The sequence below is a fragment of the Natator depressus genome, chromosome 4 (assembly GCF_965152275.1).
Source record: "Natator depressus isolate rNatDep1 chromosome 4, rNatDep2.hap1, whole genome shotgun sequence".
In the NCBI taxonomy this organism is placed as follows: Eukaryota; Metazoa; Chordata; order Testudines; family Cheloniidae; genus Natator; species Natator depressus.
In genome coordinates this window covers 55,362,753-55,388,401 of record NC_134237.1, presented here as the reverse complement: position 1 = coordinate 55,388,401, position 25,649 = coordinate 55,362,753, and the positions used below count along the sequence as shown (strand labels likewise).

The 25,649-nt window shown below is 40.2% G+C and overlaps 1 protein-coding gene across 3 annotated transcripts in view; it reads left to right on the top strand.

Moving 5' to 3' along the window:
- Positions 1-25,649, top strand: part of TTC29 (tetratricopeptide repeat domain 29) — a 205,039-nt gene that overhangs the window by 119,672 nt on the left and 59,718 nt on the right. For 2 of the 3 annotated variants that reach the window (XM_074950961.1, XM_074950962.1), the window contains one exon: positions 627-858. In XM_074950961.1, the coding sequence (XP_074807062.1) occupies positions 627-858 (232 nt within the window). Of the gene's footprint in view, positions 1-626; positions 859-3,658; positions 3,855-25,649 lie in introns of those variants that run through there. The other variant, XM_074950963.1, reaches the window with a different exon arrangement.

Genomic DNA, 25,649 nt, shown 5'->3' with positions numbered 1-25,649 from the left:
GGATTTCCATTTTCTGAAGGAAATCTGTGGCTTGAATAACCTCTTTAGCCTTGCCATTTACCCATAGGAGTTTACATCTTGCCCTCCTGTTTCCCTTTTTTTTGTATAGAGTGCATGCATTCAGAGACACTATTATTATTTCCAAAAATTTTAATTTCTGTACTTTTGACTGTAGGAGTTTTGACTAACTTCCTTGTTTCTTAAAAAAAAAAATCCCTGTTTCTAAATGTTAGTGTCACCATGCTAGTTTTTATCCTTTTCCAAGGATGTTGAATGTATTGAATTTCTGGTTACTGTTACTGAGTGGCTCAGCTATAATCAGAAATAGTATTTACCATTTATATAGAAGCTTACATGTTCAAAATGCTATACGAACAGAGACTAATAAATACAGTTCCCCAGAGAGACAGGTAAGTAAGTCATATTATCTGCATTTTACAGATTAGGAAACTGAGGCAGAGAGGTGTGATTTTTTCCAAGATCACACAGTGAATCATTTTGGGGTTGGAATAACAGCTGTGGCTTCTTTAAGGTTGTGAAGGGGGAAGTAAAAAGCACTAGGTTAAAGATGTGCTAGTTAAAAAAAAATGTAAAAACCTCTTCTTCACTTTTCTCTTCCTTATTAGGGGAACTATTACAAAGCCTGTGAATATTTCAATCAGGCTTTTGAGGCAGCAAACACCCTAACTGACTTGCCCGTGGTGAATGAAACTAAGGTTTATTACGGCATCGCAAAAGCTCATAACATGATGGTGGCAGTTAACAGTCATACTGACGCTGCAGATCACGTCAGCATTGAGTACCTGCTGGCATGGAAGGAGAACAGAAGTGACATGTGCACTGACCCTTTTACAGTTGGTAAGACATTGGTTATGAAACGCATTAGTGCTGCATTGTCCTTAATGGTTAAGTCATTTTTCTTGTAGAGTTTTATTAAATTATTTGCTGAGCTTAATCCTATTGGATTACCCTTGTACTGTATGGAGGTTGGATGTGCACTTCGTTGTGCACTTATTTAAAAAATTTAATTAAAAGAGGTTTAAACAATACATAGAAAAGAAACAGATAGTGGTAATCTATTTCAAATGCTAACTCTAACATTCACAATGCTGTTTTTCAGATCATCACAATTACAGGCAAATGAGTGATGTGTCAGTTTTAATCAAATGATGATGAGCTGAAACTTAAAAAATCTTCTCCTGTAGTCTGTTTTTACAAGAACAAGGTTAATATAAACTCTCTTATTAAGAATAAGAAATACTTTCTTAGTTCTCCCTAGCATGGTGGACTTCTTATAACCCTGAGCACTCAAGCATATTTTTGGCATCTTTGCCCACACCACTGATATCACTTGACCAAAGGAACTTAAAAAAAGAGCTTTTTCCCATTTCCCTAGTGTAATTTCTTGTTTCAAATAGGGTAAATGTGGGTGAAGTGGGATGGATCTTTCCTTCACTGTTTTAAATTTTCTTAAGTTTTTCTTATTTCCTTCTGTCTTCTTTAATGAAAGGAAGAGTGATAATACAGTACTAGCTGTCTAGTTCCTTGTTATCTCTAGTAACCTCATTTAGGCATTAAAGCGTTAATGCTGTTTTCCTGAGGATAAGCCTACTGTGTATTCTCAGGAAATAATTTCCTCTGCGGATTCCTGTGCTTGGGAGAATATGCACCTGGAATAATCTAGGAAGGAATGGCATTTGTGGCAAACTGCATAATACTCCCTTGCAGTAAATGTTTAATCTGCAAAAATGCCATTTACAAAGGAAAGTGCCTCAATTTCTTTTTTTACTCCCACAGGCAAAGGATCATTCTGTCTGTGTTTTCTTGTTTATCCTCTTTTTCCCTTTAATAGAATTAGGACAGCTAAGTGTAATTTCTACTGTAATTTTCATATGAAAATAATTGGTTAGGAGTTTTCTTGCTGAAGATTTTGGCAGCTGAATTGGAGACAGTTGGGTGTTGATACCTGGGAAAGCATGGGAGGCAACTGAGAATTGTGGGATGCTATGATATAATTGGATATTTCTGCTCAAATGACCAGCAGTGAAAGAGTTAACAATTAAATTATCATTAGGTTTGAGTTCCATATCTCACTGAGATTATTATGGCTGTTCACACTTCTGAGCTATGTTAAGGATGTCTGCAGGTCCAAGAAGGCAACAGCATATCTATTTACACTTGGGCCACGTATTCAAAGTTATAAAGCAACTATGTGGGATAGATGCAGGGGGCGGTGGTTAAAGTGAAAGCTTTAGCACAATTGTCTGGCAAGGAGTGAGCAAATAGGAGATTCTGCTGCAAACTTTATGGAATTGCAGAATGTTCAAGGCACTGATTACATGAGAAAATTTCTCACTCCAAAGGGAAAGGGTCTTTGTTCTGTACTGAACAAGTTTGTTTCAAGGTTCAGTTTTTGTATGGTGACACTGGTAGCCACCATGTCTTTTATCAGTTCACAGGACTGGTTTAGTGATCTCAGCCTGAGAGGCATTCTTCCACATTTCGTTCACTATTCAAAGTTTGCTTCCTGCTCAGGAATCAATAAAGTCCATCTTTACCCAGACATAGAAATTAACACTCATAGGGACCAGTCTAGATGCTTCAGTGGTTACTGCCTTTTAGCTCCACAAGAAATATTAAACATTCAAAGAAATAATGCTTCTGTAAATTGTCAGTCAGGTGTGGGGGGAAAAGGATAATTTTTTTGAGGTCTTATGGCTTCTTGCATTGATGGGAATACATTACACATGCTGATCGTGAGAAACCTACAGTCTTGGTTGAGTGCAAATGGCAAACCAGAAGTCAGCAGCTGATCATCATTTAATGCAAGATCCCCTCATCTGATGGATAGTGTCTTCAAACATTCTTTAGGATTTTTTCCCCTAAACCTCTCCAGAAATGGTGATAGGCATTTGGGCTGTAATGGAGAGTTCTCGAGAATATCTTAATATTTTGTATAAAGCCAGAGAAACCCAGAGTTTGCATCAGTGTATTGTAACTTAGCGCAGTGTGCCTGGCATTAAGAGCGGTGTTTATGTATTTGGCAGTTGATTCACAATTCAGTATACTCAGATACAGTAGTATAAACTCAGATGTACAACTCAAGAGCCATGTATTCTCAACCATTTGGGGCAGGACTCTCACTTAAACTGTATTATGAAGACAGAACCCTGTGGGATTGGTGCATCCTTCATAACTTTCTTACAGCTATTCATTTGATAGGGGGAAGCTAGTCTCCTGCAGACAATCTAAAAACTTTACAGTCAGCTCAAGTGCTCTTTGAAGACAGCAGTGCTGTAGCACTCCAGTGTAGATCTGCCTAGCTACAAGGTCAAGCACAAGAAAATGCACTATAGGAAACAATTCTGCATCTTCATAATGATGGACTGAATGATCTAATAGATCTTTTCCACATATAGATTCTATAACATCAAATGTCCTTGGGATTGGTAGGAGCTGGTAGGCATCCAGGTTCTCTGATTTTATGTTCCCTCTAGACTTAAGTCACAACCAGTTATTTTCCTTCCCTCAATTCCACATATTTCCACAGTCAAGAGAAAGGTATTTGCTTAGCATCAGTGAGAGTTTGCTCAATTGTGATCTTCCAATCTCCTGACCATGCCATTAGACCCAGCTTTCTTTCTTCCTCTGTCACCAGGCCTTTCATCTTACAGGTAAAGTCAGATTCCCCAGGGAGATCCAGACTTATTCCATCTGAGAGTATGCATCTTGGCACCTCTTAATGTGGCTCTTCAATGCTGTGACAATGTGGGACAGTTTCCAGTGGAATGCAGGAAGTCGGCTACAAAAACGGTAGAGGAAGAATGGAAGAGGAAGAGGAAGAACTCCATAATGAGAGTTCACAACAGCAACATAGATATCTTGTCTTCGCCAGCTCCTCAGATTCAGACTATTTACCTAAAAACTCAGGTCTTGTTTTGGCTGCTTTTAAGGGTCAACTAAAAGTGATAGTAGCCAATCATTTTATAGTATGGAAACCAGTAATTTGGGTTTATTCAACTTGTTTTTGGAATGCTCTGAACTTCTGATCTGTGTTTACCATCTGGCTTGGGACCCTCCTCCTTCCTAAATGTAGAACTTGGTGATAACAAGATGTCAGGGAACAGAGACTGAGGTGCAGAGCAGACACTTTGTATATACCACCAACAGAATATGAGTGTACAACTGGTGTAAGTGGTCTCTGGAGGAACCCCTAGTATAGAAGAATCTTCCAGTAGCACAGATCTATGTTAATGACTCCTTTTACAATTCTCTGACACCCATTTAGGGAGATGGTCAAGGGGTAATCGTCTCCGTTCAGAGTAGGGTGACCAGACAGCAAGTGTGAAAAATCAGGGGTGGGGGGTAATAGGAGCCTATATAAGAGAGAGACCCAAAAATCAGCACTGTCCCTATAAAATCAGGACATCTGGTCATCCTAGTTCAGAGACTGTCCAAGTGGATTATACTCTGTATCCATTATGATCCTGTAGATGTCAAACATCAGTGTTTTTTTTTCTTTCTTTGAGGTTTGCCCAGTGATACCTTTAAATAATATAAGTGTTTGTTTTGTGTGAGCCTTATATCCCCACTTCTCATGCACCCACTGGTAACAAGCTTTCAGATAGAAGTAAACAGAATATGATTTGAAAACTCCATTCAAATCATAGAATCATAGAATTTGAAAACTCCTTTACTCCTTTGCAAGTGTGGTATGAGAAACAAGTTCGACCTTCTTGAATCCCTTTGCTTCAAGCTTCTCTGGCCAATTCACACTATGCTGCTTTAATGTCAAAATTACCACTCTAGTTCCAGCAAGCTCCAGGCATCCTGTGACTACTGCATATTTAGGAGCTCTTCCAGTGCTGTATTCTTTTTCTCATTAGTGTCTCCAGGCTTACTCTCATGATACCCAGACTACATCCAAGAAAACATCATGTCACGCTGTCAACACAATCTGTAGCATTCTCTGCATTTTTCTTGCCAAATCGGTATATGGTGCTGGCATTACATTTTTGAATATCTTTGTGTGGCAAAGCAATAGTTTTGGCATGAATTCAGTATTAAGACTCACCAGCTTTCTGCTTCAAGCATTGACATCATCCTATCTTCTAATTGTAATATCTATATACTCTCTGATGAATTTTCAGTTGTCACTTTGTTATTTTGGAAATTTCTCTGGGCTAATATGATAGTATCTTCTAGTTAATGTTGCAAACAGATCAGATTGATACTCTGCAAGACTATTCTCAGTCAAATTAAGGATAAGAGAGTTAAAGATATCGTTTAGTGGCCTTCCTTATCCACATAGAAATATAATACAAGGAAGCAGGGGTGCAGTGAGCCCTTTAAAAGCATGTTGGAAGTTTCCATTTCCAACTGTTTTGTATGCATCATTTATAGCTAAAAATTAATAGCTTCTATATTCTTGAGTGAACTCATTAGTTGGTCTGTTCACAAACTATGACACTTAAACTCAAGAATTTCCAGATCACCCTTTCCTTTCTTCCCTGTTCTCTACACTTTCAATCTGTATTCATTTTCTTCATCAGTTATTTCAAGAACCCAACAAGATGAACCGTCAATTACTGAACTTTCCTCAAAATTAATGAATAAAATGGATACTTTGACCAAAGTTTCATGGACAACAGAGATGGGATTGTCCGAGAACAGAGACATGTTTCCTTCATTAGTATATCAATATCCTTAATTTCTGACCCAAGCAGTAAGAAAGTTATTTAATGCCATCCTAATTTCCAAGTGTGTCTTTACTAACCTTTAACAGAGGCATATATAAGAAGTTATTAATACAAGATGGCAGCAAAAAGACACTCAGATCTGCATCTAATCCATGTTAAAGCCCAAGAAGTAACCCATGTATCACAGGGTCCTTCTCACACTACCCTGTGAGCAGCACTGCCTAGTCTGTTTTTGTGGATTCCTATTCACGGACACACATAGTCTGTTTCTTCTTACACCACAGGTACCTTTAATCCTCAGTTTCCAAACATGGCGGGACATAACACCGGTATACAGCAGGAGGAGCTTTCACACAGCTTTCTCTCCTCCATCTGAGCTCTCCCTTTACTTTCTGTTCCTCCCAATTCTGTAACCTCCCATTACTAAGCCAATTATCTCAGTAGCCCAACAATTGCCACCAACTGTCAGTAACTCCACTAGGAACAGGTTGATTTATTTCAAATAGGCCTGTAACATCCTCTGTGACCAGGATGCTACAACTAGCACTCTGTCACATAGCTCCCCCTCCCTTATTTCAATTGAGACCTTTTCTGGCCTTTCTAGTCTGAGCCCTACTCTCTTTACAGGTCTGGGGTTCTGTTGGGGTTTCCTGGGCCCTCTCAGACTGGCCTTCCATGGGCTGCTGGTGAGGGTCTCCTGCCTTCCATCCACAAGACGTAAACTCAGAGAATGGAGATTTCCCCCTTGTGTCCATCTCTGCCCATAGGTCATCACACCAGTTGCATTCTATGGGCCTTTCCTCTAGTTTCCTTTTCCTCTGGTTTATATCTACTCTAGTAAGTTGTCCCTTCAGGGCCTCAATGTCAGGATTCCTCTCTTCCCCTGACTTACTTTGTCCCAGGCTCAGGTAAGTTCACCTGCCAAGGCCGCTTTATCAAGACCCTTCTCTCCCTCCTTGGTATGTCTTTCATCCTGGGCCTTGCCCCAGCTTGCTTCTCCTGGCAGTTGGCCAAACCTCTGCCCTCCTGTGCTGGGTGTCTCTCATCTTTCTCTCTTGGATGGTGAAAGGGCACACTGTTCACCACTGGACAGTGCCTCCTCCTGACCATTCTGGGAATTAGCTCTGCTATGCCAGTGCCTCTTCCTGCAGTTGCACTTTGTCACTCTGTCTTTCTCTCACTCTGAAGCTCCTCTCTTGCTCCAGGACCTGCAGCTTTCTCTTCATGACTCAGCCCTTTGGCTAGGTGACTAAGTGGTTTCTTCTTCTGGGGTAGAGTCCTCCAAAGTCTTTCTGCTCAAGTAGCATCAGGCTTTTCTCATGCCTGCCTCCCTGCCCCTGTCACTCCTGCAGCCTCTCTACACTATTGCCAGCTTCCTGGCTTTGTAGAAGCTCCTGCTTGTTCCCTCACAGGTGAGCTTCTTTCTAATCAAGGCTCTCCACACAGCCTAAATCTCCCTTGTTTGCTGCTTAATTGGTTGATTGGACCCACCTGGCCTAATTCATGTCTCTTGGGTCCGGTGTGTGATTACACCACATCCTATGAATCCACTTCCCCCTCCCTCTTCCTCTCAAGTCCTCCAGCATGTTATTCTGTCTGAGTTTGTTGTCTAGAATCATTTCACAGTGCACCTGGTAGATTACCTGGAGGGCCTACCATTGAGATTTCCTTAGGCAGACCCATTGTTTGGATGTCCCTCTTTGTCTTCCGCTCTTTTTACATAAGGGGACGGAGTCCAGTCAGTTCCTATCATCACTGCACACAGCAACAATATTACCACACCCACTCTCTGCCACTTAAAATTTTCCTTCTCCTTCCAATGGAACGACTGCCAGGGCATAAGAATTCTTTTTCCCATGTAGACAGTGGATTGTTATTGTCTCCCCATTCTGTTGACATTGCAGTATAACAAAGGTATTTCATACAAGGTTACACGTGACTGGTGAATCCACCACACCCCATGTGATTCTCCAGCCTACTTTGGCAGGAACTGTCACTGTCCTAGTCCTGCCTTTTATCCCCCACCCACCCACAAAACTCCGTGAACCCACAGTCCATGTATGGCCAGTCTTCCTTTAAATGTCCTTTGCCACCACATTGGTAACAAGCCACTAAGCGGGTGCTGTGGACACTCTTGTTTGCCTCTTGCATCCCCTTCCTAGGCTTCGATGAAGGTGGTTCCTCAACCATCCATTCCCCTGTCCCTAGTGTAGGGGAACGGAACTCTTTTCATGGAAAATCTGCTTCCATATACTCCTCTCTTAGTTTTACGTGACCCTTAGTGATTCCAGCTGATGACTTCGGACCCAAATTCTCGCCGCTTCGGGGAGGCTCTGCATAAACTGCTCATATATAATTGAGCCCCTTATGCCTCTGTGTCCTGTCTGTCTGACCTCAACCACCAATTGGCCCAGTCAGATAATTTTTGCACAAAAGCCTTGGGACATATCCCATCATTCCATCTGGCTATTCTGATTTTTGACAGTATTTTTCTGATGACCGGCCCACCCTGTCCAGAATAGTGGCCTTCAGCATATCATAATCTTTGGCTTGGTGCTCTCTCAGTGCCATATAAGCCTCTTGAGCCTTGTTGGTCAGATAAGGGGCTAGCCATAGTGCCCAGCCATCCTCGTCCCATCCAGCACTGATAGCCACCGGCTCACAAGTTAGCAAAAAAAACCCATCAGGGTGATGCCTGGGGTCATCTTACATAGTCAAAGTTCCACTGCCTGATTTCCAGTTCCTTCACTAGAACTCACCAATCTGCAGGAGCTGCTGCTGTACACTGAGACTGCTCATTGATAAACTCCTGCAGTGCCCACTGCTGCTCCACCTGCCAACCCAGAAGTACATGCCTCTGTCTGCTAGGTATTCTACCTCTCTTTTTTTTGTTCAATTAACCAATGCAGCATCTAATCCATTGCTCCCCTGCCCTCACAGAGGTCACCTCTCAAGCCTCTTTCTCTTCACCAAGAGGGTTAAGATCACAGACAAGTCCCCACATGTCACAGAGTCCTTCTCATGCTACCCCATGAGCAGCATTGCCTCGTTGGATTTTGTGGTCTGCTCACAAACACACACAGTTTCTTTTCTACCATGTGTGTCTTTAATCCTCAGTTTCCAAACATGGCAGGACATAGCACAGGTATACAGCAACAGCAGGAGGAGCTTTCACACAGCTTCCTCTCCTTTCCTCCACCCAGCTCACCCTCTGAGTTCCTCTCAATCCTATATCTTCCCATTGTTCAGCCAATCAGTTTATTAGCCCATCAGTTGCCACCAAGTGTCAGTAATCCCCACCAGTAACAGTTGATTGATTCCAATTAAGCCTACAGTCTTCTCTCTATTGCAGCAACTTCAGTGACCAGGGTTCTACAACTAGCATTGTGTCATACCATGGCAGAACTAACCATGACTGACGATAAAATATTTCTTAGATCTTCTAAAAAGTAATCTCCAGACTTGCTTCCTTCCTCAAAGAACAATAATTACAATTAAATGCTGTACTCTGAAATAATGAAAACTTTGTATGCAACCCCATAGATTTGCACAAAAAAAGATTCCTCAGCAAACTTGAGTGTATCCTACTGAATTCTTAGCAGAAAATTAATAAATAATATATGGCTACATTTTCATATTCATACTTCAATATCACAGTTCTCTCTGGGACAGAGTTAGAGAACTGGGACAGTCACTGATTGAACCCATGGCCATTTCCCCTTTTTTGTTTTTGAAAAAGGAAAGCTGCTTGTATAACACTAACCAACGATGTCTACAGATAGCAATATAGCCTTTCAAATAAAATCTTTATGCTGCAGCCCTGAGAAGATCTGACTAGTATGGAATTTCCAGATTTGCCTTTTCTATCTTGTGTCTTGTTGAAAGGATAAATGTGATTTTAAAACAGGCTGATCAAATAAATGAAATAGACAAGCTGTAAAAGCTGTGCATTTATGCTTACTTCAGAGACCTGTAAGCATACCATTAGCTCACAAAGCAGCAATGGTCTTCTAAGTAGATGTCACATAGATCATGTTAGTCTCTAGGTAACATAAACCATTGACTCTCCAACTATCCTCACTCATTTTTATATCTTTCACAGTGAACTAAGCAAATGATAAGAGCTCTTTCCATTCTACTAATCTGTTTCAATGGTGCTATTTTCCATTTCCTGCTTGAAAGAAATAACTTCATTTATATTACCATTCTGAAAAAAGCTGTAGCAACTTCTGAGAAGATCCATAATCATTAGATTCTGCTTAGTTTTAATAATCAGATTTTAACTTTCTAGAATTTTTAGAAGTTGAAAGATGCAATTTACTATGAAGCGTATGGGCCAGATCCTCTGTTGGAGTAATTCAGCATAGTTCCATTGAGGTCATGAAATGGTCATAACTCTCTATGTTCTTGTCTACTTCTTTAATTCTTACCCCTTTGGACATGTGAGATTAAGGTCTAAATTTGAACATTTCTGATCCTTGCTAACAAATGAGAAATTAATAGCTTTATAATGCTATTATTTATGAATAATCTATAAAGCTGTAAAAAGAAAAGGAGTACTTGTGGCACCTTAGAGACTAACCAATTTATTTGAGCATAAGCTTTCGTGAGCTACAGCTCACTTCATCGGATGCATACTGTGGAAACTGCAGAAGGTGCCACAAGTACTCCTTTTCTTTTTGCGAATACAGACTAACACGGCTGTTACTCTGAAACCTATAAAGCTGTACTGATTTACACCTATTTGAGATCTGGCCCATAGACTGCATAGTAAATTTAAATCATCAACTTCTACAAATTCTAAACATTTAACATTTGGTCATGGAAAATAAGTAGATTCTGAGAATTTACAGTCTTCTCATGGATTTTTACATGATGATGTAAATGAGATGGTAGCTCATCAAATTGTAACGATAACATTGAAACTGTAAAGTGAATCATCAATTTAAAACAAAACTTTGTCTGCCAGAACAAAAACTAATATAAGCAAAAAACATATCAAAAAGGAATATTAATCCATTGTAACAAACAAATCATATATATTAATGGCACCTGCTCATCTCTGATTTATGACATTGGAAGCATATATGTAAAACATATTTTTTTAAAATGGTTTGGCCAAAAACAGATTTTCAAGAGTGTGTTATGTTACAGCATACAGTAATAGCTCTGAAGTTCAAGCCATCAGTCATATCTTTAAACTGACTCATGAAGTCAGTTTAATAGTATGACTGATGGTTTGTACCTTAGAGCTATTTCTCTATGCAATAATGTAACATTTTCAATATTTTTTAATAAATGCCGTTACTCAAACAAATTATCCATCCCATTTATACAAGAACTAGGTCTGCCCACTGCCAAGTGCACTTCCAAATGGGCAGTGACTGTATTGAGAAGGCCTAACACCTAGATAAATAAGAAATTTTCATTCTTTTCTTCTGCCAGTCTAGTGAAGGTTTTGCTTGCTGGGCAGGCTAGGTCAAGAGATTAATTTCAATTTTTTTATACATTTAGTTTTTGACCTCAGCAACTCTGACAAGTGTAATTATAAAACGTACCCTATGGTTAAACTTGGCAGAAATCGATTTTTATTTTTTTTATAATTTTGACAGTTATCAATGTTGATATTTAAGCATTTTTAATATTTTACTGATTTTAATTTTCACAGTTGTGCGAAACTATGGGTGAAAGGCATTTATATTTTATTGATTGTAAATTTTCAGTTGCTAGAAATTGTGTGGGGTAGACAGCAGGGGGGTCAGACAATAATTATTTAATAGACGTTGAAATTCAAAAAAGTAAACTTTATATCCATTAAAACACAAATTATCCACATCATATCTCAAAATATACAAAATAAATATCCTTAAATAAAACTCAACGTTCTCATTTTTATTACTTTACTTATTTGTACATTTCTATTACTGATAGGAATATTTTTCCATTGGTTTGAGTGTGTGTACAGTGAGTTGATGTATACTGACATTTACTGATAAAACTAAAGTCTACTTATGGTGTTTATATGCAGTACTTGTATGTTGTTATCAGACCTACCTTTCTTATTATGACAACTTAGTCCAACCATTTCCCTTATTTGTGCCTATTTGATAGGCATACCTAACTGAGCTAAAGAAGCAAGTAGAAAATGGAATAGTTGGGTTATTTGCTCTAAAGGAGACCTTGTTCCATAAGTGTTGCTTCTTCCTCTTTTTGCTGAACTACAAGTACATATATCATTTTCTTTCTTTTGTTGGTTTTGTTGGCACACTCAAGTAAAGAAGACAGATATTGCAACCCTCTTTTCTCTGGAGGAATGCTTTTTGGACCAAATTCTGCATTCCCTAATTGGGGAAACTTCTTACTGAAGCCAGTAGAAGTTTTGCTTGACAAAGAAATGCAGTGTTTGGATCATAGTGACTGGGCAAGACTTCTGAAAATTCCTCTTGGACCCTGTAGATAGGGTGAAGTCCATATGATAAGGGTATTGCAGCATGCAAAAGAAACTAAAACAAAAAATGTATGGATATAAAACAGTTACACAACATTTCCAAGTGGTTCGTACTCCAATAATAAAGTGTTTCCTTTTTTCTATGTAAAGAAAACAACATTCATTTAATCCTTTAAGCTAATTATGGTTGTCAGTGTTGTTGATATCAAGAAGCAAAAGGGCACATATGTAGTTTTACTGTATCTTTTTACAAATTAACAATGTATAACTCAATTTAATATTACTTTTTAGAATGTTTTGAAAGTCATAATTTCAATAAATACTTTTGAACTGATTAAATTATAGGCCGAGCTGGTAACTATGCTACGGGTAAGGCTGCCTAACACTTTCCTTTATAAGACTCTGTTCTTCTTCGAGTCATTGCGCACGTCCATTCCACTGGAGGTGTGCATGCAATTCATGCACAGTTGTTGGAGCTTTTCCCTCAGCAGTACCCAGGAGGGTGGCACGAATGCTTTCTGCTGGCTTGTGCCACTGTGCATAGTTATAAAGGGTGGAGCCATCCCTTAAACACACTCCCAGTTCCTTCCTACCATCTGTGATGGTTGTTAGAGATGCTATCCTTGCATTTGCGAGTCCTACCCTCTTTAGTGTAAATAGTATCTGTTCTGTTAGTTTTAGGCTAGTTCAGAGTTTTTGTTCATAGTTTTGGATATAAGATTAAGTTTAGATTAGTAGTTAGTACCTTGGATTCATTGGTTCCCATTTGGGTATAGATACCAAACTCAGGCCTCATTCTCCCAGCTTCAGGTCCTGTTACTCTTATAGCAAGTCTATCCCAATGAGTGACCTGCACCCCAGCTGCCTGAAGTATCTGGGGAAGGAGCATGTGAGTGACAAATGTCACATTCATAGGGGGTTCAAATCCCACTCAAAGAAAGGCAGGGCAGCCAGACTTAAGTGTCTGCTGATGGAGTCTGCACTTCGCCCACCATCAAAGCCTTCCCCCTCGATGTGGGTACTGAGCATGTCCACATTTGTTAGGAGTGCTCCTCCTGATCTAACTGAGTTGAGAGGCAGATCTTCAGTGCCAGTAATGAAGATAGACAATATAAGTCTCCTAAAGACTCAATACTGCAGTTTTCAAAATCTTCAGGGCAGGCACCAAGTAGAGGTAAGGACACAGAGGTGCACTCAAAGAAGAGGCACTCCCAGACGCAGTCCTTAAGCCAACAAGGGTCATTGACTCCACCCTAGGACTGGCCCTTTGAGACCAGTCCCTTCAAGTACTGGCCACGTCATCATCAGTGCGGCTTTCAGTACTGCAGAGCCAAGAGCCTTTTGCTGGTGCTGTCTATGCCCAAAACTAATGAGGCAGCTCAGGAATTGTTGAACCTGTCAGTTCTGGTTCCCCCAGCTGTTCAAGACTTCCATCTGGTACCGGTGTCTAATGTACAATTTTCAACTGTTCCAGCTCCAATCCTGACACACCATTTGATATTGGCAGATGCTACCTGTCAAGGGGGTTCCGTCTAGCAGGAAGCCAGGAATGATCTCGCCAGTACCTCCATCTCCAGGCTCAGAACTAGTCTCTCCAGTACCAATGGTGTCAGCTCCTCCTTAGTTGGAAGAAGCAGAGTCTTCATCAGACTCCAAGGTCAGCTCTTACTTGTCTTGGCCTGGATATGTTCAGCAGCATCTGTGAGGTGCCTGCCCATTGTGAAACTGGCCAAGCCTCAGCATTCCAAAGACATCAATGTTCTGGACATAACTGGGTCCCACCTCCATATCAATGGCCCTTTTGGAATTCTTGGGGCTTCCCTCCACAATCTAGAGCATTTCTGTTCCCTTCCATCCTTCAGCTAGGTGTCAGGAACATCTACAACAGGGTCACCATCTGCCCACCCCTGGTACCAGGACTGGTGCTGTACATAAGGAAGTTCATGCTCTGGATTGCCCTAGAGAGAAATTGGAGGAGGTGCCACCTCAGCAACCCTTGGCCTCTACTCTTTTGTCACCTGATGAGGCAGTGATAAGAGTCTGCTTCTTCCCCACCTGATAATTTTGGAGCTCATCAGGACTTGTTGAAGAGGGTGGCTGTAGCTCTGGATATCCATCCAAATGAGGTACAGGAAAAGTAACACAGGCTGGTGGACATTTTGGCTTCGCCTGTCAGGGCAGTATAGCAGGCCCCGTTTTTCCTGTCTCCCACTAAAAAAAGGGTAGAGAGAAGATATGGCGTCCCTTCACAGAGGTTCGAGTGTTTTTCTAACTATCCCCTTCAGGGTTCCCTGGTAGTCTCTGCTGCTAACAAAAAAGAGAGACAGGGACACCAGATCTTGACACCAAAGGGAAAGAAGCTGAACCTATTTGGAAGGAATCTGTATTCCACAGGAAGTTTACAGTTTAGAATTGCAAACCAGCAGGTTCTACTGGGTTGGCATGATTTTAGCCTGTGGGATAACATCTTAAAATTTAAGGACAGGCTTTTGGATGAGGTAAAGCAGGAGTGGAGGAGGCAAGTTAGTTGCCAGAATGGCCTTGCAGGCAAGTCTAGATGTGGTGGACTCTGCGGCTTGAGCTATCACTATACAGTGCTCCTCATCAGCTGCAGTCATTAGGTCTTCCCCGTGAGGTTCAACAAATGATCCAAAACCTCCTGTTTGAAGGCCCCTCACTTTTTTCCCATAAAGACTGATGAGCGGCTATAGAGTCTTAGGGATTTAAGGAAGACCCTTAAGTCTCTTGTATTTATACAACAGTGACAAAAAGAAAGCCATTCCACTCACAGATTCCCCACTGTTCGCACCTTTCATTCCTTGTACCCAGAACCTATCCAGAGAAAGGGGCAGATGTTATAAAGTGTGACCTCCATCCTCCTCCTCTTCTGCAGCTGCTGGTTCATCTAGGCAGCTGGGCCCTCTAAACAAACATTTTGGTCTGTTGGTCGAGAGTGGTCTACCATTTCCCAGAGTTCCATCTTTCTCTACCCCACTGTTTGCAAACCACTTCATAAGAGCGTGGTCCCGCATCACTATGGATCAGTGGGTTCTAAGCACAGTGAAACTGGGATACACCCTTCAATTGGTTTCTATTCCTCCTTCCCACTCCCATTTCCCATCCCTCTTCAGGGCCTTGGAAGAAGTGCCTATGTAGCTCAGAGGAAAGGGATTTTATTCCCTATATTTCTTAATCCTGAAAGCGAGTGAGGGGGGCACCTTAGACTTATTTTACATATAAGAGAGCTAAACAAGTTCCTAAAGAAAATAAAATTCTGGATGGTCACTCTAGTTTCTGTTATCCCTTTCCTGGGACTGATATGCTGCCCTCAACTTAAAAGATGCTTATTTTCATGTGACAATTCACCAGAGCCACCAAAAATTCCTCAGGTTTGTAGCCAATGCATCCCATTGCCAATGGATCCCATTACCAATTCAGAGTGCCGCCTTTTGGCCTGTCAGCAGCTCCTTTTGTGTTTACAAAGTACATGACCATGATAGCAACATTCCTGCAAAAGTCAAGAGTCCATGTAAGTCCCTTACCTTAGGGTGACCATACATCCCTTCTTGGCCGGGACAGTCCCTTTTTTAAGCCCTGTTCTGGCCATCCCGACACTTTTTTGGCAAAAGTGGGCATTTATCCCATTTGCTCTTGCCGACTTGATCAAATGCCCACTTTTGTCAAAAAAAAGTGGGTGCTATGGGAGGAACGTGTGGGGGAGTGAGTGGCTATGTCCGCCTCACACAAGTGGTGAAGCAGGTCTCCACCGAGGGGCAGACAAGGCTTGAGGGAGCGCCTTGTGTGGGAGGCAGGCAGGGCTGTAGTGAGTGGCTCGGGCCAGCCCCCATGGGGGGGAGGGAGGCCCTCACATCAGCCCCGCACCATGTCCCATTTTCGCTTTGGGAAATATGGTCACCCTACCTTACCTAGATGACTGACCAGTAAGACAGTAGTCCAGGTCTTTGGTAGTGTGCAGTGTGCTCTTTATACAGTCCACCATCAACACACTGGGGCTGTTAATCACTATGGAGAAATCTACCCTGACTCCTGTTCAGCAAATAGAATTTATTGGGGCAGTTCTCCCAAAATTCTACAAAGGCCAAGGCTTTCCTGCTGGGGTTGAAATTCCAAACAATGCAAGTCATTGCTCTAGATCGAAAGGCACATCCCATCACTACAGTGTGAAACTGCCTCACGCTTCCAGGGCACATTGTGGAATGCACTTAACACGGTACAGCATGCCAAGCTGCACTTCAGGAAACTACAAGGGTGGCCAGCTTCAGTGTATTCACCAGCACATCATCTTATGGACATGGTGGTTCAAGTACCTACTTAGGTTTTGTCTTCCCTGTATTGGTGGACAGAACCCTCAGATGTTTTCATGGGAGTTCCCTTTGCTCCTCCACAATGGACATTCACCCTATTACAGAAGTGTCAGCTCTAAACTGGGGAGATAACTTAGGTCCCTTACAGACTCAAAGTATTTGGTCTATCCAACATCTAAAGCTCAATATAAATGTGAGGGAATTTCAAGCCATCCATTTGGCTTGCATAGCATTCCTTCCATATATCAAGGGGCAGAATCTGGTGGTGCTCACAGGCAACACAGCAGCCATGTTTTATGTAAACAAACAAGTGGACTCAGTCAATGAAATTATGCCAAAAAGTGTATCTGCTTTGGGATTTCTGCCTGTCCCATCAGCCTGAAAGCTGCTTACATTCCAGAGATTCAGAATGCCCTGTCAGGTCACCTAAGCAGGTCATTCACAAGTCACCATGAGTGTTATCTTCGTCCAGATGTGACCAAGTTCATTTTCAGCTGGGGGCTGGGGGACTCCTCAAGTGGATCTATTTGCAACAAGAGCTAACAAAAACATTATTTCTTTTGTTCCCAAGTGGGTTACAGCCCAGGTTCATTGACATATGCCTTCTTGCTATCATGGATAAAGAGCCTGCTGTATGACTTCCCTCCAGTTCCACTCCTGCCCAAGGGCTTATCCAAAATCAAAAAAGATCATGCTCACATTATACTTATAAACCAAGCATGGCCCCATCAACATTGGTTCTTGCCTTTACTAGCCCTATCGGTCAGACCTTCACTATCACTTCCATGGGACACAGTTGTGATCTACCAGGACCATGGCTGCCTCCTTCATCCCAACCTACAGGCGTTCCACCTGGCAGCTTGGATGCTTCAGGGATGACTCCCTGAGAGTCCTATTCAACATATATTAGACTCTTATGTTTCAGAAGCATAAAAGGGTTAACTACTAGTTCCATCAGAGTCCACCTAGTGGCTATCTCAGTTTTCCACCCTTCAGTGGCTAACCACTCATTTTTTTTCAGTGTTCTGTCCATCAGGTTTCTGAAAGGTTTGGACAGATTCTATTTACAGGTACATAGCCTGATGTCCCCAAACAACTTAAATTTTGTTCTAGCGAAGCTGGTGGATCCTCCTTTGAGTCACTGGAAGTTGTTCTCTATTACAACTTTCTATGAAAGTGGCTTTTTTGGTTGCTGTTCTCAGAGAACAACAGTTACAGAAAATGTTAAGTAACTGTTTATTTTTAGTTGCTTATAACTTTGCCAAACTTAACAGCCTTTATACTTAGAATCATAGTAGAAAGTACTATAGTAACTTTTTATTTTTAGCAAATGAGGAACACACACAAAAAGTAACAATACGCTTTTTAAAAATTCTCTAAAACATCACTACAACAGTTTTTCTCTAAAATACCTGGCTTAAAATAGCTGATGGGGTATGGTATGAGAGTTTCATTTGACTTCATTTAGGTTATCCACATAACTAATTTATGGCTTTGAAATTTGTTTGGCATGACTTCATTACTTATGAATGGCAGAGCCACAAGTGAAACATGCATGTCAAAGTTCATCCCAAATGAGCTCTGACGAAACCTTTATACAGTACTCCACCATGTAGTTTATGTACCATTATCTGGTGATGGCATCCATGTAGTAAATTCCTTTATTTAGCCAACAGCGGGTTAATTTGTACAACCATGTGATAAACTCAATAGAATTTGCATCTTTAGCCATCTAGCCTTCTCTAAAGTGCACTAATTCATTTCTTCTAGGAATACTTCTAACATTACAAATTCCTTCTTTCCCTCTATTAATAAATTATGGCCATCCTCTCAAATGAGTGCTAATAAAACCATTATGCCACAACACACCATCAGAAATATAAGGGTTTTACTGAAAATTGGTTTTGATTTGCCCAAATAACGTGCCTTATAAATCACACATTACATATGCGTAGTAAATATTTATGACTGATTACAGTATTTTTAAAAGTGATTGTTTAACTCTGAGAGAGAAGGTAAGATACATTGCTCTTGCATGTAAGTTATCTATGTATGCAAACATTTACTGAAGTTTTTAGTGAATGAGGAAAAGATCATTCTCTGTGCATCTTGAAAGTGGATAATGAGCCATGTACAGAAGTCCAATAAATAAGTCCTATTTTATTTACTGTGCCTTTTGAAGGTGTTCATTATTTAAATACACATTTTGTATGGTACATAGTGATTTGGTTAGGAGTCTGCATAAGCATTGCCTATTCACTGAATGTCTTGTTATATACATTATTTTCATGGACTCTGCGTACTGGAAGTAATACTACAAGATTTTATACATGTATATAAAGTTTCAGAAAAGAATGGTATTTATATATTGCATTATTTGAGAATTAGTTTCTTATTTCAAAACTATATTGTAATTAATATGCACAGGGGGCATATTTAAGGTTGCACATGCAGACTTAACTTGACATTGTCTGACTTGAATGCTTAACCGTGCAGCCTTAATATATCCTTTTAACACACACCTTTTGATAGATTATATATTACTGAACTGCATGAAGTAACATTCAGTGGCGTGAATGTCATTAAAGGTATAGAACTAGATGAATTGGCAGTGGAGAAGTGGATGGCAGTACAACTGGGTTGACCTGAACAGACAAAAAACTGGGTATTAAATGATTCCTTTTCTACTCAGTATTAAGAAATATACAATGATAAATCTAGAGTCAAAACTAAGAGAAGTGCATAGTAATCATAAGCTACAAAACAGTATGGATTTTTGGAATACTATGGATAATTCTGAACTGTGTGTGTGTGTGTGAGAGAGAGAGAGATCTTCAGAGCCTTGTCTTTTTACTGTGAAGTGTATTTTGTATAGTATATGTTTACAATGCAATATAAGGGCCTGATGCAATGCCTATGGAAGTCAGTGGTTCCATTGACATAAATGGATGCTAGCTCAAGCTATAAATTATTAATTGTGCTTTTATATTAAAGAGGGTATTACAGAAATTGAGAAAGTACAGAATTTTTCTTAATGTAGCTCAACTATGGTCAGAAATAAAGCGAATTAGAAAGGATGTTAGAGATGGGTACAATTTTGCGTTCAGCTTTCTGAGAAAAATCTCATGCACAGTGAAATGATGCATTCATACAGTGACTTGCACTGTTGGGTTACAAGGAAGTGCCTGGCCAAATACTGAACTCTAACACTGTCCCTATGCCAGAGCCACCTAAGACTTGGTTATTATTCAACATGTTCCCAAAAGTAATTCAAATACTTCAGTTTCTCCATTGGAATTCAGAGGACAGCTTCTACACATTTCTAAGGGATTTGTTGATTTGGAAAGTCCAGTAGATTGCTTACTTCTGGACAAAAATAGTATAGTTAAGAATGTCAGAATATATCAGTTCAGGAAAATCCATAGGAAGAATTAAAAGGTTTGGAGGTGGACTGGTTCCAATTCATCACCTTAGGAATTGCAAGTCTCTGGTAGGAAGGCAGCTGCTTTCCTCCTTCCTTTCATCTCAAGAAATATTGCTGTAGCATGAACCCCAGGGTTCAGAAAACCACTGCAAAAGGTGTACTAGTTGGAGTCATGGTTACAATGGGTTTGAAGATTTATTGCAACCATTGCTGCCAATTTTTTTAGACCTTTTTAATTATTTAGACTTTTAAGAAATTCCTACACCTGTATGTTGTAACCACTGTGGGACTCTCAGTGATTCCTGATATGTTTAGATTTAATAAACATAGGAATTACCACACTGGATCAGACCTGTGGTTCATCTAGTTCAGTTCCATATATCTGACCATGGCAACTACCAGATGCTCAGAGAAAGATACAAGGAACCTCATAATGTGCAATTATGGCATAACCTACCCATTGAGGAAGTTTCCTCCTAAACCTTGTTAGTTAGTGTTGGTACATGCACTGAAGCATGATGGCTTTATATACTTTTATAAAATTTTATTTTTATCTTATCTAATGTAACTGTAGATGTTCTTATCCATATGAAACCCTTCCTGTCCAAGGGAAGATATGCATGTTTTCCTGCATACTTTAGAGAAACTTCTCTCTTAGATCTCACAATAAATTTACTTTAGAGAGGCAGTATGTTGAATATCAGTGATCTCCAACCATGTGTCCTCAGACAAGATTTCTGGACCAGCAGAAAATGGTTTCCTGAACAAGTAAACTGTTCTTTCTTATGGCAAAGCTGTTGGAAGAGGTATTCAAACTACAGTACATCAGAGCCTTTTTCATAGCTTAATATACTCAGCACTTTCATCAAAAACTAGTTCCTTTGTTTTTCTGAGACTCCTTCCAGGCCTCGTTATACCTTTTAGGTTCCTTTTATATGTCTGGCTTATCAATGTGCCAGACACCATCACCCTCAAAGTGATGTCCCCCAATTATCTCCATCAAAAGGATGTGGGTCTTTCTCTGCTGTTTTCCCCAAAATTACTCTACAGTGTAATTACTACTTTAGATACAGAACTTATGTTCCTATTTACTTCTGGTTTTGTACTTGTTCTGAGGGTCAAATTATCATTTCTGTTAAGTGCCCATAGGTTGGGAGTAAAAAGTTCAAATGTTTTGTCCAACTACAGAGTGCACCTCTTTAATAGGATGAACATATTTCCCAAGGGAAAACGGGACATGGTGCGGGGCTGACCCAAGGGCCCTGCTCATGGGGGCTGGCCCGAGCCACTCACTTGAGCCCTGCCTGTCCCTCACGTGAGGCGCTCACTCAAGCCCTGTCTGCCCCCTGCACTCTGAAACCATGCCTGCCCCCCTGCTAGAGAGCTGCCTCCCCACCTGTGCTGGGCAGGCATCGGCACTTGCTCCTGCACACGTTCCTCCCACCGCACCCCACTTTTTTGACAAAAGTGGGCATTTGATCAAACTGGCAAGAGCAAACGGGACAAATGCCCACTTTTGCCAAAAAAGTCGGGACGGCCAGGACAGGGCTTAAAAAAGGGACTGTCCTGGCCAAAACGGACATGTGGTCACCTTACTCTTTGGGAAAGTCAAGTACCACTTTTAAAGATAATTAAAGACTTCTTTTAAAAGGTGACTGTATTTATGAAACCACATTCCCTCTGTCTGTTAATTTACCTTTCTTTTTATTCCCCTTCAAGAGCATCCTTACCCCAAGCATATTGTGAATTTTTTCTGTTTTCTCTCTAACTCCTCCACCCCTTAGAATATTTTTCTCAAACTCTATCATACCATTTAGGGTTTCACTCTTCTACCACTGGGGATTTTTCCTTATCCCAGCTCTCTTGAGTTCTCCCCCACTTGGCTGATCCTTTGTCCCCTTTCTCTTGTCCCCTTCCCTTTTTCTGTTCCTCCCCTTTTAGGATCCTCTCCCACCTTTTATCTTTCTTCCTTCTTAGGGATCCTTTTGTCTCCCCTCCCTCCCTCTCTGTTCTCCTTCCCACCCTTTTCTTTGTTTTTCCTTACGCCTTCTCCCATTCTCCACTTCTTCCTTGTGGATTCTTCCCTCTCTCTGTTCTCCCACCCACCTCTTTAGGGATTCTTTTTTGTCCCTCTTTCTGTACTCCCTCCACCGTTGGAGGAATCTCTTCACCCTCTCCTGCTTCTCTTCATCTCCACTCCCTTGCCCCTCCTTGGAGATTCTCTTTTGGGGTCCTGTACTCTGGAGAAAGTAGAAACAGGGAAGGAGCTGCTTCTCTGAATCTGTAGGTAGGGGGCCTTGTTTTGAACAGCTTCCCTGTGAATTTCCCATGTAGACAAGCCCTTACTTTAAGCACCCAAGTAGTCCCACTGAAGTCAGTAGGACTATTCAGGGGCTTATTTAGATATATTCTTAGCTGCCTTGCTGAATCAGGGCCTCAATGTATGTTTGCAATTATTGCAGTTGTGAACTTAAATCAAGTAATTGTACACACAAATGGCTAAATACCCAAATTATATATGTGATTGCACATACATCTGTGCCTGCAGTAGTGGTGCTGAGTTCTTTAAGAGTCGAGTGTTGCTGAGTCTTTAAGAGTCGAGTGTCATTTTTCTGTATGTATTTTGTTTTATGTTTTTTGACAGTGTTCTCTATATCTTGTAAATTTTGTAAAAATGTAAATTGTAGGATACATAAGAAAAATTCAGATTGGTTTTAAAATCAAATCTCCCCATAATTTTATTTTATAAAAATTGCAAATAAAGCATTAAAGTAGTATTTAAATAAATCTTAATTAATTGTGCAAATGGATTGACTAAGTTTAGGTATGCAATTAGATGACTAATTACGTTGAAAATCCAAGTGCATGCTTAAATAGATGACTGCGCCCCCAGGCTCATCTAGTTGTTCCCATTCACTTATTTAAGCATGTAGTATTATCTTTGATACAAAACATCCCCCATTACATATTTTTAAAGCTTATGTGAGCGTAACCACAGTACAAAATAACTCTTTTACTCGTGTAACAGAAGTTCGTCTTTTTGAATATTTAGGCTCCTATCATACAATAGATAGTAGAGTGCAGACAGACTATATTGTGTTTGCATGGACCCTATCGAAAGCCAGTGGGCTCCACATTGATGTAGCAGTCTGCTCACAGGCTATCAACTACAGGATCGGTGCCTATGTTTTCTGACCTCTGTTTGACTGGAACTACAAAAAATAAAAGGTATACTATGTATGAATAAGAGCAGAATACAGCTCTAAAACTATTAATCTATAGTTAGTGGCATCTTTTATTATAATTAATGTATTGCTTTCTGTCTTCCTCCCCAATTCTGTAGGAAGGGGTATTTTCTTGTTCTAAGTATGTGATTTTGATGGTGTTAATTGAAGGAAGGAGAGGTCAGAGAAAGTAATCTACTGAGTACAGTTTATTTACAGAGGACCCATTTCCTCAGAATTTTACTCCCACTGAATTAGAAACTTGTCATGTAGGTAAAGATTACTCACATTGTAGAAAAATGTGCAAAACAGAGTTCTTAGTCACCTCCAGCAGCACTGACTCAGGTAAGAAATCCCATTGTATTCTGTGGACTAAGTAAGGGCTGCAAGACTAGCCCACATCTGAGGAAAAGGTTGTAGGCCAAGCACATGAAAAGAAAGACAAAGAAGCTAAAAATAAAAGTTAGTGTGAAAAAAGACAAAGTATTTAATTGAAAAGTATAAAATATTAAATGTGGAAAATGTGCACTCTAGGTAATGTTTTAGTGGTCATATAGAAAATAGGGGAAAGGACATAAATTGCAAGTAAGAGGAGAATTCAGAATGAATGGTTGCACCTTTTTCAAGAAAAGATTCAGAAATATGTCAAATCTGCTGGGCCCACTTAAACTACAACACAGAGGTTATTAAATAAACACAAGGTAGAGTAACTGAAGGGAAGGGGATGATTTAAACTAGAAAGACGGTTCTTAACTGGCTGAACAGTATGCATTTATTCTTCCCCAATTGTAACAATATTTAATGAAATTCATCTTCATATGAATTTTGTTATTTTGTATAATTCCCAAAATACAATAATTACCAAATTATTCAAAGAGGTTTTAGATAAAGGGACCTAATCTTTAGTGGTACTGAGCACCTGCAACTCTCCTTGAAGAAAGTGGGAGATGCAAGGGCTCAGTGTCACCTATGATTAGGCCCATCATTCTTAGGCCAAAATACTGTATATAGGCAGGTTGATTTTTAGACTGGACCTTCATTGCTGAGCATGCAATTCTGCATATGCAATTTTTCACCTACAATTCATGTGGGCACCAGAGTTTTCCTTTAGACATCTAAGGACTGGTCTACACTTGAAACGCTACAGCGTAACAACTCTACCGCTGTATTGCTTCAGTGTAGACACTGCCTACACCAACTGGAGAGGTTCATCCATCAGCATAGATGGTCTACCTCCCCAAGACGCTGTAACTAGGTCACCAGAAGAATTCTTCCATCGACCTACTGCTGTCTGCTTAGGTTGGCTTACTTACACCACACTCAGGGGTGTGAATTTTTCACATTCCTTGGCAATGCAGTCAAGCAGACTTAATTTTCTAGTGTAGGCCAAGTCTAACTATCTACACCTACAAATTAGGTTTTAGTCATCTAAATGGTAGTATTTGTGCCCATAGTTATTTGCAGACATAAAATTGCACCTGAACAACAGAGGACAGGTTTAAAAATATTCCCATAAATTTGTGTTTCTCAATTTATGGGATGCACCTCATTGAAAGGCCTTGAGGATGGAGGTGCCAGATCACACCCTCAACAGCTGAGAGAAATCAAAACAATCAGCAATATTTGATAGATGTCAGGACTCAGTGGGAGTAGGGGAAAGAGATGATTGCTCATTTCCCCCATCCTACTGCTACTTCATATGACATCTGATCTCTCCCACTCTTACCCAGTCCCCACTGCTTCATCCCCGCATTTTTCTTCCACTACATTTGGGAAACTGCCACTTCAAGATGTTGTGGAATCAACTGCTTTCACCCTAGAGCTCCAGCTCTGCATTCAGCCTGCTCAGCAGCATTTTGAATGGTGCTCTTCCCCTGGGGCAGATCATCTCTAACAAGTACCTCTAGCAGTCCCTTTGTGGCTTGACTTTTGAGATTAATAATATCAAAACAAATGTATATTTTCTTAACTAGGTTTTGTTGGATATCACATATTGTATATCCCGTCCATTTGTTTTGTTTAAACATAATATATAGTTCATTTAATATATTCTCATATACAGAGTGAAATAAATAGTAAAATATGTACATTCTATACTACATTCATAACAAAATTAATATAGTAATATGAAACATCTCCTGAAACCCAGGTTAATCAATAGATTGAAACATTCGATTTAACTGTTTTCTTACCATTCCAAAGCATAGAAGAAGTGGCAGGAAAACACTGTGCTTATATGGGAGCAAGTGAAACTTCCCTGTACTAATAAAACTGTTAATTATTATGACTGCAACAGGTCAGTTATGATCACCAGAAAAGAGTTTTCAAGTGGATACTTGAAGTTTGACTCATATAGTTTCACTATTTTGTGGTAAAATAAAATAAATACATAAAAGCATTTCTTTCTCTCTCATAACCATAATTATAGATATGTTTGTGGGAATGTAATGCACTGCAATATATACCTGTAACTGTGTGTATACTTAAACAGTGTATATACATGCTTACCTATATAATAAAGGGGAAAAT